A 13,533-nucleotide genomic window follows, 5' to 3' on the forward strand; every position below is an offset into this window, starting at 1 on the left:
TGCAAGGATCTTAGACCTTCATTATGCTTCTATATACTGCTTTTCAATTTACAAAAAAAAGAGATTTATTGTCTCCTCGATGCTGTAAAATTGTAGCATCGATGAAACATCGTTTGAATTGGATTTTCATTGGACATAGGATGCCTCAACTTAATAGGGAATTGTTCATTGATTCATGTCACAATTAGAGGTGGGGCACCTACAAATGATATTACGGCGTTGTTGTTTCGTTGGGGTGTTAGGAATTCAAATAAATTGTCAACAAAATAAGCGATTGTATTTTCAGTTCATCAAATATAATTGCATGGAAGTTCATCTATATATGAGATAATCTCCAGCAATGCAAATCTTCTGTATAAGAGTTGATATAATAAAAATAAATAACGTATATACAACTACCTATAATATAAATAAAAATACATAATTACCAAACTTACTTCGAAAATACATGCCAAAATACTTTATGGCTCAAAAACATTTTTAGAAATTATATCTGCTACCAAAAAATCAGCGGTCATTACATCGTTACAGTTATGTTCCAAATGGCAAGAATTCGTTAGTTTCCATCTAATTTCTGTGAAAACAGGTTGAAGCAAACTGTTTTTAGTTTTAGTGCGGCAATTGGTTGATTTCACTTGAGAGATATATCTAAATGTACATAAATATGTTTAAACAAATCCATCAAAATGAAAATCTATCAATATATTTCAATATCTATGTTCAATATAGCATCATAGAGTTCTGAATAAATGTGTATCGGTGGAATTAAAATTTGGTAGAATAGCAGTAAGCAACAGTTATACCTAAATATACTGATTGAAAATCTGTTGAAATCTGTTTTTCCGGTAATCAGCTGTCGCCCCCTCACAAACGACAACTCTCAAAAGTCGAAACTTATGCGAACCGAGGATTAACGAGATCTTGCTTTTTAACGTGCGATTCATGGTATGCTTTGATTGAAAAACATGATAATCAGTAAGAAACTGGCAAAACTATGGAGTTTTTACACGTTACCAAAAAAGACATTCAATCCTTTTTAGATTTCTGTTTAAGCCAATTTCAAATTATTGTGGAAAAAAATTGTGATTATTATTTTTATCATTTCGATATCATTTCGGAAGTTCCCTTTCATTTTATAAAGTTATTTTCGAGTAGTGAGTATTAAACTTCTATGGATTTTTGTCTTTGTAACAAAAATGCTTGCAAAAGAACTGTATATATTTTAAAAAAATGTGATCTAGAAAAAAGGTATGAGTTGCTTAAAACAAAAAAAATGTTACCAAAAATAGTCGATAAAACGACTAATGTAAATATTGGGTGAATGGAAATCAAAACAAGTTTGTAGGGTTTCCCATTCAAAATTATTGATGAAAAGGTACCTGAACATGCCAAAAATGAACTTTTAATGAAATATATTTTGTTGCAATTCAGAAGCAGCCATAAAGAAAACGCAATGTTTTGAAGAGATAATTCTCAATTGAATCAACTAAGTATTTTCTAAGTGAATAAAAACGTTTTGATGAAGATATTATTTGTATTCAAATCTGTTTTTTCTGTTAACCAGCTGTCACACCCTTACGAATGACAACCCTCAGAAGTCGAAACTTGTGCGTGCTAAGGATTAACGAGGTCTTAGCATTTAACGTGTGCTTCTTAACACAGGTTGGACGATAGCAAGTGAAAATCGATAGTTCAGACTAGGGCTTGAACCACCGACCAACACGGCAGTCAATTCGAGTGAGTGAACAAAGTACCCACGTCGAACCGCCTGACTACCGACGTGAGCACCACGTATGGTGCTCAAACTATCATGAACTTGAGTAAACTGCGATGAACACGTTTCATATTCTCAGGTTCAAAGAATAAAGCATCTTCATAACTTTACAGAATTAACAATTTACCAGCAGGTGATTAAATAATTGAAGTGATTCATATCTGAAAGAATTAACTTTAATCCCTGTAGAGTGCCATCTGCTGGTTGAATCACTTAGGAATATTTGTCAAATGGGCTCTTAAAACACTATACAACTCAGTTCGTTACCTTCGACAGAGGATGTAGCAAAATAACACATTGATTGAAAGGGTTTTTGAAAGTTCGACATTAGAAATATAGAAAAATATGAAAAAACCTTATGAAAATGGGGTTATTGATGTTTTCTGAAAAAATTATTTGAGGGCACATATTTTTCAAATGAATAATCGATTATAGTAACTATAATACATATATCTACGACTCATCTCCATACTTAAAGAGTAAATTTGTAATGTTATACTCTTATGAATAATACAGTGAAAATGTTTGTAGAAAAGCTACGCAAAAATGAATCTTTCATATAAATATCTCACATACTGTTATGTATGTGTTGTTATAAAAAATAGTTATGCCCCGCTTCAGAAGGTATTTGATTTCAAATAATATAAAAACGAAGATTTGAAACAAAAATAATTTCTTTGGACGAAGTTTGCCTGTTTTACGTGGTTGTAAACTTTTTGTTTCTCTCTCAAGAATTCACCTTTAGTGGTTGTGACAATTCATTGTGAACCTTGTTACGTATGAAACATGTGGTGGAAAAATTATTATTATTACTATGAAGTTATTCAACTTCATCGTGAATATGAAATCAAATTGTGGTAAAGAATTTAACGATGACACTTGATAGAAAAGGATAATTTTATATGAGTATAACATTGTTGATAATTAAAGTACGTTCATCACAAATATTATCCATAATAATTTGTCAACATATAAAGTATTGATATTTTTACGTTCACACTCAAATTTCACTCAGTAAGACAATTTCTGTGGATGGAAAGAGATTATTAATAAAATACATTAGAAATGTCATTTCATGTAGGTTGGTTTGTGTTTGGTTTGGTAAACAAATTAATAGCGACTTGGTTTATAATGTGAGCACGACTGAATCATTAAAATCATATCTAAGAAGCTTGTTATGTTTTCCGGGCAAGAAAGCAGACCACACACAATGAACGAACACAATACAAAATAAAACGGTAATAATAAACATGAAAATCACTTCAGTCATCGGATAGTTTCCAGTGACAGGCTAGAAATACTGAAAACGATAAAGACATAACTGGGCGTTGAAATCAAATTTAAGGATTTGATGTAGAAATTTTAGATTAGCATCCTAATTTTTTGTTACAGTCCATCTTTCAATTTTTTCTGAAGTGGTCATCAAACGTATGAGAGCACTGGTTGAAAACAAGACCGAAATCGACATTGAAAATAACTGAATTATGTACAAATATTCCTCTTAGCAGAATATACGGATGTTTCACCCTTTGACATAATTATACTCCTCGACTATTTGGGGTGGATACAAAGAATTCAAACGCTTGTTTTTCTTCTTGTAAGTCCTCCATCTGATGTTTCGTATCAGAGTAGGCTCCCCCAAATCTTCTGGCTTGACCTTTTTCCTTCTAGACTTCTTTCTTCCCTTTGACGTTTCCACAACCAGCCCTTCAGCAAGTATCTTTCTAGCCTTTCGTTTTTTATTCTTTTTCACTCTCCTCAGAGCTTTAGGAGTATACGCGAACATTGCCTGATCGTTTAAACTTCTGTTTATTTCGAATTTATACGTTAACGGAAAGGGGGGCTTCAAAGGATCGCTGCTGTTTGTGAATTCTGCAACTGAAGGTACGGGTATTTCATTCAATTTATTGGACTCATCTGCACGATACCGATGTTTTAGTTTCCTTTTGTCTTTGTTAGTGACTATTTTCAGCTTGGTATGGCACATGTAGTGTTTTTTCTCGAAGCAGCTTCGGGAGTTCCATCTAGAAAAATAATCACGCGATTAGTGATACTGACTTTCAATCTAGGAATGTAGGCTTTCCGGCTGACGTCAATGTTTTGGTTGGTTTCGGTTGATACGTCAAGAAGACCACGCCACTGAAGATGACTACCGCATTTGCAGTTGAAACGTTTGGAGATTATAACCAAAGAAGACCACGGCAAAACTCGGAAACCAACCAAAACATTGATTTTCTATCTGTTTTATCAAATAGAAAATGAAGGATGATATCATTTTATGTGATGGCAAATATAATTAAAGGAAAACTACTGAGTTGGTATACTTGAAGACTGACTATAAATCAAATCATTCAAAAGAACAATTCGCTCAGGCCAGTCTTCACTTACCTACACAGAAGGTTCATGGACAAGGATTGGGGCCATTCAGATATGCGGTTGGTTAGTACCTCGTCTACAGGCAGAAGGAGCGATGACAGATATGTTGCTGTCATTCGCTTCCGCTTTTTTCGAAGTATAATTCTCTGAAAGAATTAGGTTTTTAATTATGGGAAATCATCGACTTCGTGTTGATGATGAACCTTGCACTGACGAGATGCCAGAAGGCCCGAAACCGATCTGCAAGTGTGTCCGTTCCAATAATTGAAAATCGCCAAAGTTGTATCGCCAAAAGCATATGCAACAATTTTTTCTCTGAAGAATCCTGAACTGACACCTGTCGGATATAATCCAACGCCCTTCGTGGTATTAGCCAGGGGCGTAGTTGTTTTCTGATATGTGTCAGAACATGAACCTACTTTGCTAGATAAGTGGCCTGAGCGAATTGTTCCTTTGAATGATTTGAAAACTAACAGAGTTATCACGTCGAAGGCATCTTACTTAGCATTTAACAGACGAGAGAGAACTTTCGTCGCATTAGGGGTAAGGAAAGTTCGGTTATTTAGATGTTTTATTGAATCAGGATTATATTTCTAGAGACGAGGATAAGTAAAAGTGTTTCTGAAGAAAGAAAATGTGGATATACAGGGTGTTCTTTAAACACATGCTAATATTTAAGAAGATAATTCTTAGACCCATTTAAAGAAAAAAAACTTCCTATGGACGTATGTCCTAAACGCCTTAACTTTTGAGATACAGGGTGACAAAGTTTTCGAAAATAATCAGTTTTTTAATAATAACTGAGATAATTTTGTAGACATCTTTGGCATATTTGCTACATATGTTCCATGCCTCAAGGCGCATTTTCTGATGTACACAAATTTGTATTTTTTCAAACAGTGGCATCCCTACGGGTTTCGCATTGAATATTTTTGGGGAAAAAGTACTACGCCAATGCTTTCTTTTCAAAATAAAATCATTTTTAAAATCCTCATTCATTTTCGAGGAAATTTGATCTCTTGATATTTCTTTGTCCGACGCATGATTTTCAGTCAAAAAAATTAAAATCGACAGAAAGCAAATTAAGAAATTAGATCAATTCTAAAATGAATGAGAATCTGAAAATTGCTTCATAACGCATTACCAATTCCCTAATAATATTTGAAAACATAATCTGCAAAAAAATAAATTTTTCACAAAAACGAGTTTTATTTTATTTTGTGACAGTAAGTCTAAACGAATAGCATAAATTTGTTAATTAGTAAAAATACCAAAACTGATTATAAAAATTGTTGGAAGTGGCCACCTGCACTTAGTATGCATTCTTCCGCCCTTCTACACATGAAATTACGCACCTGTTCAAATATTCCCGGCGTATTTCGTATAGTTTCACACGAGGCAACTATTCGCTCTCTTAAATCTTCTAAAGTATTAACGGGAGTTTTAAGGTGACCCCATAAAAAAAATCTAAACTTTTGAAATCGGGGGATCTTGCTGGCCATTGCTGAGGTCCTCCGCGACCTATCCAACTATTAGGATAAACTGTATTTAAATGGTTTCGGACAATTACACTGAAATGAGCAGGGGCGCCATCGTGCATGTACCATATTCGATTCCTTAACGCAAGTGGCACATCTTCTAATAACCCAGGTAAGTCTTCTTCGAAAAAGTGTAAATAAGAACGACCATCAAGGCGTCCTGGTAGAAAAAATGGGCCTATTAGATGATCACCTATAATTCCTGCCCATACATTAACCGAAAATTGGTGTTGGAAATGGGTTTCGGTTATTGCATGGGGATTTTCTCCAGCCCACACATGATTGTTATGAAAATTTTGAATGGCATTCCGAGAAAAATTTGCTTCGTCTGTGAACAAAATTTGTGTCTCAAACTGCGGATTTAGTGCAATACTTTGTAGATACCACTGACTGAAGTTCACACGCTGTGGAAAATCTCTGGGGAGTAATGCCTGCACTCTGGAAATATGGTATGGGTATAACAAAAAATCAACCAAAATACGCCAAACAATTTGATGACAAATATCCAGAGTTCTAGCGATCTTCCTCGTACTCGTCTTCAGGAGTTCTTACTACACGAGGTCTACCTTCCGGAGTCCCTTTCTTGAAACTACCATTTTCCCCAAGTCGACGATGAATATTTGAAAAGGTTCGGCTATCTGGTAAGGCACGATTAGCATATCTTTCCTGATAAATGCGCCTGGCTTCTGTTGCATTACCATCGGCAAGGCCATATACGTAATGCATTTGCGCCATTTGCGTATAATTTACCATATTTACTGATATTCAGAAAAACAGCGGACTACCAAAATAACTTCAATAACACTTCAAAATCAATCAAAACGCGCTGTGACAGTTTTTAACACCAACACCTTACTTTAAACCAACATTAATATTAGCTACTGACGTTTGTACATACAGAGAATTCGTTTTTTATTGCTATGGTGGGTACGCTGTTTTTTCTGCTTTTAATCTTTAAAAGAAATCACATATCGACAAACTCCATATTTCCAAGAGGTGCAGTAAATAAATTCTGCTACACGTCATTTATTCCAGGATAACTAAATTTATGTTTTCAAAAAATATTAAGCGGTGCTGCGTTATGACGTAATTTTAATTGAGAACAGTGCATCTGACAACAAACAAATACCTTTTAGATCCTCAATTATTTTGCAACAAATCTGATCTCTTAGTTTGCTTTCAGTCGATGCACGATACCGCATCAGATTTTTAAGGAATTTATCCTTAAGTAAAGCGATTTTTAATTTTTTGAGCGAAAACCATGAGTCGAACAAAGAAAACCCAGCAGATCAAATGTGCTCAAAAATGTATGGAGATTTTAAAAATAATTTTTAATTCAAGATAAAGCACTGGCTTATTATTTTTTTCGCCAAAAATATACATTTCAAAACTCGTACGTACGCCACTGGCAGAGAAAATCAAGAAAATTGTACATCAGAAAATGCGCCTTGAGGCATGGAACATATGTACCAAATATGCCAAAGCTGTCTACAAAATTATCTCAGTTATTATTAAAAAACTGATTATTTTTGAAAACTTTGCCACCCTGTATCTCTAAAGTTAAGGCGTTTAGGACATACGTCCATAGGACGTTTTTTCCTTAAAATGGGTCTAAGAATTACCTCCTTAAATATTAGCATGTGTTTAAGGAAGACCCTGTATATTTACGTAAACAAAAAACTGTATTACGGCAAAAATATCGAGTTGCTGAAATTCATAAATGGCGTGAGAATCCAGGTGTTTGAAAATGGGTGTAAGAAGCCAGGTTTCTTTAAATGGGTTGTGTAGCCCAGAATCACGAAGAATGGTTAAAAGCCCAAGTACTTAAAAGAAAGTTACGAACCCAGGTTCCCAAAAGAGAAATATAAGCCAAATTTTCTCCTGGAGAAAGGTTAATTTAATAACACAGATTAAAAAAAAAGTTCATCAGTACAAATTTCAGTGTGTGTCGTGATTACTTATTTTTAGAAAACTAGTTATGAGTAGTAGCCTTCCAAATATATTGTCTCAACTGTAACGGAAATCCAAGCCTCCTATGTTCACTTATTTGGAGGTAACCAATATAGTGGACTCAAGGAAAAAACGAGCTCCGCTTCTGCATGCTGGAGAGTTGTCACTGCAAGAAATATTCTACAACATTCCAGGCTACCATATCAAGAATCACGTAACAAAAGGCGATGTTGTTGTAGCGGTTAAGAAATTAGATGGATACTTTCAACCTTAACAACGTCTGTCGAACTCGTTACACACTAGTAACTATTTTGGAACTTGCCCACAATTATGATCAAGTTTTGAACTTGGATTAGACTATAACTCAATCTACTTTTCATAGAATAACCTTCAACCAAATTATTTACTTTTCAACATAAGTGTTGATGCTTTCGAATGGAGCTAGGTTGCCGTCTTTCAGCCACTTCTCGTTTTATTTTCACTGACAATATCTACTTGTGATACACTGTTTGGAACCTTTGGAGTAGTAATGAATATTACTGAGTTTTATCCCAACACCAAACAGTTTTTTTCAACACCTCGACACGAGTTTCGATCACTAAGTGATTATCTTCAAGATGATCATCTTCCTCTTGAAGATGATCACTTGGTGATCGAAACACGTGTCGAGGTGTTGAAAATAACGGGTGTTCGGTAATTTATATAACTATGTTTCATTTCTCAAGGATAACCATCTACAGTTTTGGTTAAAATAACAAATCAGAGCGTTATTATTGAAAATTTTTTATTCTATTTGTATTTGTAATTATTGATCAATGAAAATAGGTCCTTAGGTTTGTATGGACCAATGAATTGATAGTTAAATAATCGGTATGGTGAATGCAAATGCAACAAAATACTTCTTTGGCTGATTCAGTTGTGAATTATCTATTAGTATTATAATTACGATCATATTTTTACCTGAAATCTAGAGATGGATCCATGATGAGACAGTGCCACCTCAGCTTTTCTTTATTCTCTTCCTTGTCAGATTTAACGAAACCATTATAACCCAAGGGTTTTCCAGAAGCAGCCCATTTCCACGTCATATTTGCCCAATCGTATACGCCACCTAACCATCTCTCAACCGGATCTACATAAAAATAGTTCATATTATTGTCACTACCTGATTCTCTTGAAAAAATAATGTCTGAGCATTTACCTCAAAAAAAAACTCAAAACCCAAACCAACTGTCACATAAATGATAGTTGTTATGACCTGTATCTGTAGAGTAGGGAACGTGAGTGTAGGCCCACAGCCCACAGGCCACATGTGACCCATTGTACATCCTCCCGAGGAGTTGTCCTCCTAGGTCATCGTCCATCCTGTCCTTTCCAGGAAGGTGGACAGGTCTCTGGGAGACATTTCCTTTATATCGGCAGGTGAAGGCCAAGACTCGCCGAATACACTCTTTCATATTGACGATAACTCCGGCCTGACAGTTTCATCTTCCTGTACTCACATCCTGCATAGAGGTGTGTCCACTAGCCCCATATTGTGGAGGTGTTTCCTTAGTTGACAGTGGCCAGCCAGAAATCCTACTGTTGAGCGTAGATTTTTCCTGGACGTTTGGCTAGTTCTGCAATTGTCGAAGTTATCAGGCCGTAGGTGCCACTGAGTCCTAAAATTCTTAGTCCAGCCGCTTCCTTGGCTGAAGAGTCGCCAATGAGATTACCTTTACTCCTGTCGTGCCCTGTAACCCACCTCAGGATAATGTTATTATCTACCGAGGCTTTGGCTAAATCTTGGTGGCACTCTAGTACTAGTCCTGATGTAACACGTTGTCTATTCAAGGCTAATAGGGCTTGTCTGCTATCAGTGCAGATTGTTATGTTTTTGCCAGAAATTCCTTTCCTGGTTATTTCTTTTGTGGCGATTGAGATACCAGCCGTTTGAACCACGCTGGTATTTTTTTCCATTCCCCACTTAATCCTAAGGCTTAGTAATCTGTAGTACACCCCACATCCTGAGCCTTCTTTGGTTTTTGAGCTATCTGTATATATGCGTATTGCATTTGTAGCATCTGACTCTGTGTTCTGTTTTATTTGTATTTTGTAGGGTTTATTAAACACAAACCTGGGTTCAATTGTATCACTGGTTGCCTGCAGCAGAGGTTGTGCAGTAAGCGCTTCTCAACATAGGCTCAGCCTCAATTGACCCATTCCTACTTCGAATTGTTATGATATCATATGATCAATTTCTCCAGAAACGATAAAAAATAATTGAAATAATTTTAATTGAGCAAAAGTGAACTTCAATAAAGTGTACAGTTGAATGCAATAAGGCAATTTTTCTCTACGAATGTTAAACCAAAGAGCTGCCGAAACAGCCCGAAAATCAAGCAGTCATTTGGCAATGATAGTGTTGATGAATGCACTCATTCGCCGTTGGTTTGCGAAATTTCGTTCCGAAAATTTTTGCCTTGAAGATGAGCTTCGAAGTGGTCGACCTACAGTAATCCAGGACGAGAATTCGAGGGCCCCCCATCCCTCGCACAAACGGAGCGTGGGATAACGGAAAAACCGGGCGTCATCTCCTATGCGGTCTTTGATGGTTTAAAACATTTTGGAAAGGTCAAAAAGCTGAAAAAGTTGGTCCCCGCGATTCGAACGATCAACAAAGTTATCACGTTTCGAAGTCTGTTCTTCTTTGCTTTTGCACAACCAAAACTATCTTTTTTTGGGTCGGATCGTCAAGTGTGACGAAAAGTGGATTCTCTACGACAACAGGAGACGTTCAGGACAGTGGTTGGATACCAATGAGATACCCAGGCACTTACCAAAGACGAAAACTCGTTAAAAAAGACCATAGTTACTGTATGGTGGTCAGCGACTCATGAAAACGGACAAAGCAACTTAATAGAAAGCAGTGCACATTCAATAACCTTCAATGCTTTATAAAACTTGAATGAAATTATTCTTGAAACGGTATTAATGTCATTGTTACAAATTATCATTCCTCACTTTATCAAATTGTTTAATTTTTTCTTTGTTTTTAACATAACTTTTGACGGTGACTGATAATAATCATCTCTAAAGTGATAAATTGGTTAAGACAATCTACGAACAAGAAATCACCAGTCATCGGTGAATCGTAAAGATGAATAAACCTCTGAAGAAGCCAGCCATTCATGCTGGCGAAACGTTGGGATGCAGTTCCAAACAACGACTGCCTTCAAACCCAAATGAAGATAGTAACATCTCTAAAGTGATACACATTTATGCCAGAGTAAAAGCAATTAGGCATATCATGAAATTAGTTCAAAACTAAAAACTAAAAATCATTGTTTAGATGAATTGATCAAAGGCTACTCAAGAAAAAAATTGTGAGGGAAAAGCATATCGAAATATCAGTTGGATAAATTATTCTGATTTTCATATATCCTAACAAATTGATTCAAAAAAGTCAATTTTCAATATTCTTCACCCTTTTGAGTATTTTTTCAGGCACTCAATTGAAAAACTTGGTTGTACAACAGTAGTTAATACCTACCCAAAGATTTTTGGCTGAGGAAACTCCTAACGAGTTTATCTTGCACTGGATTCCTTATGACAGTGAGATGGCTATGTAACTCTCGACAGTGATAAAGAGCCTCTTGCCAAGTTGTTGCGTCTTTGCTGAAGAAGTAGCACCTGCGTCCTTGTCTAATGAAATTGGGCGGACAAACATAACTTCTCTTAATCGGTTTTTTGGTAAGAAGCTGTTCGCCACGAGCAGCTGTAAAAAATAAAAGGTAAAAGGTTACAAGCTAAGAGTGGAATTTTGGAATGTTTATTGCCTCGTATGTACTTTGAATTGTTGTACTCTTTTACTGATATCTATGACAAATCGTTTACCTCATCCTATTCAAAGGAAACTCTTGAACTCTAGAGTGTGATTGGTTAATGATCACTTCGTCATGATACTTCAACATCCTTATAGCAAAAATGTACACCTTTTATTACTATATTTAGGTTCTAATATAGAAAATAAATCATAATCGGGACTGCAGCCAAATCCTGAACGTGCAGGCCAGTGTAGCACCACCGAGAGTATTAGTAAATTTCAAGTGGTGATAAATTTCAAAAAATCAATGTATTCAGTTGAGCCACCATATCCTTAAATATTCTGAAGGCTTCTTGAGCATCTTGAGCGATCATCAATATGGCTTTCGGAAACAAAGATCAACAAGCGACTTTACTATCTTATGTCACCCATATTTTTGGAATAACGCAACCGAGAAATATGGAGAGTCGAGATCTGTTTTGCATGAGGGCTTGCTGACCAAACTTTGATGCTATGACTTGTTGGATAATTTTTATGACTCTCCAGTTTCCTGAAAAAACGTTCACTGCAATTGGCCGTCGATGGATATCTCTCGAATAGTTTTGTCTTCAACTATCTCTCTATTATTGTAAGAACCCAAGAATACAATATATTGCCTTGCTGATAACAGTCCACTTATCTCGTCATTCCTTTTGGATTTCACGACGTCTGCTGCAGATCACCGGCAACAGGAGGTTGCATATCTTGGTGAGGATCTAGATGTCATTTCAAATTGGGGTGAGAGTAACCAGGTTTTATCTAATGTCACGAAAACTCAGGCATCGATTTTCTTCAAAAAGATTCATGTCTCCGAACTGGATATAATGATGTCAAGACAGACAATTACGCTTTCTGCTTCGATAAGTTCGTTGGGGTTTAAAATTGACACCAATATGTCATGGCACAATCATGTCGCTGGAATTGCAAAGGCTGCTTCTCAAAAGCTTGGAACACTGTTCCGAACCAGAAAACTGTACACACCTCAGCAACTTTTGATCCTTTATAAAGCTCAGATCAGAACTTCTTTGGAGTATTGTTCTTATGTATGAAGTTCCGCCCCTAAGCATAACCTGAAGCTGCTGGATTCCATCCAGAAAAGAGCCATCCGTCTGATTGGAGACATGAACATCACTCGCAACCTTGATAGTCTGGAACATCGAAGAAAAGTTGGAGATTTGTCTCTCTTCTAAAGATACATTCACGGGAGGTGTTCAAGTGACTTGGCACATTTGATTCCACTAAGAGCGGTACATATCAGAAATACCCAACGAACTCTAGCTACTCATCGTTTTGAGGTTCAACTCAGTACACCTCGAACTTCACTGAATAAGAACGCTTTCACCCTGCGTTTATTTGGTATAAACTTCCTGAGGACGTTTTTCCAAGTGAATTCAATCTCCAGCGATTCAAATTGAAACGTAAATCGCTACTTTTGCTCAGGCACCACTTCAAGGATTTTTCTGTAGTGCTTATGTTCTGTCCTTTTGAAAGACAGAGTATTTGTTTGCTTATTTTGAAGAGCTCTCTAGAATCGATACGAATATTGCTATTGTATAGGTTCAAAATAAGTATCCAGGAGTTCACTTCAAATAGCAGCTCGTAGATCAGCATGATCCAACTCGATTCACCTTGAGTTCTTTTTGTGCACTAATTATTTCTGGTACTATGAGAGTTGTCTATGTTTTTTGATATCTATCTAGTGTATAGATATAATTTTGGTCAAATGTATACCTGAATGTAGTAGCAAAAGAGATGTTGAACAACAAATGTTATACAAAAAATTGAATAAAGATGGAGAAGAAAGCCAAAAATGTTTTTTCCATATATTATATAAGTTTCCTAAGTTCAGATTTTCATTCAACTGATTCATGTCAGACCCCTCAATACTCACTTCGAAGTCTGCAATATCTCAGAAAGAAAACTGATGACAAAGTGTGGGATGTCTTCGCCCACAGACCGAAAAGGAACAATATACTTTGCCACGAACCCACACTTTCTATATGACAGTTTGTTTGAAAATATTACGTGAATATAACTTGAAGTTTTGCTGT

The 13,533-nt window shown here is 36.0% G+C and overlaps 1 protein-coding gene across 1 annotated transcript in view; it reads right to left on the reverse strand.

Moving 5' to 3' along the window:
• Positions 1-255: 255 nt before the first annotated feature.
• The window catches only part of LOC111511934 (uncharacterized), a 79,080-nt gene continuing 65,802 nt past the window's right edge, over positions 256-13,533 (reverse strand). Inside the window, exons 3-5 of the mRNA XM_023168047.2 lie at positions 11,171-11,395; positions 8,599-8,770; positions 256-3,798 (exon numbers count right to left, since the gene is read on the reverse strand). Coding sequence (XP_023023815.2) covers positions 3,297-3,798; positions 8,599-8,770; positions 11,171-11,395 — 899 coding nt within the window. The 3' untranslated portion in view covers positions 256-3,296. The remainder of the gene's footprint in view (positions 3,799-8,598; positions 8,771-11,170; positions 11,396-13,533) is intronic.

The sequence above is a fragment of the Leptinotarsa decemlineata genome, unplaced genomic scaffold, assembly GCF_025532065.1.
Source record: "Leptinotarsa decemlineata unplaced genomic scaffold, Ldec_3_MD MMD2_tig00000008_RagTag_RagTag, whole genome shotgun sequence".
Taxonomy (NCBI): Eukaryota; Metazoa; Arthropoda; class Insecta; order Coleoptera; family Chrysomelidae; genus Leptinotarsa; species Leptinotarsa decemlineata.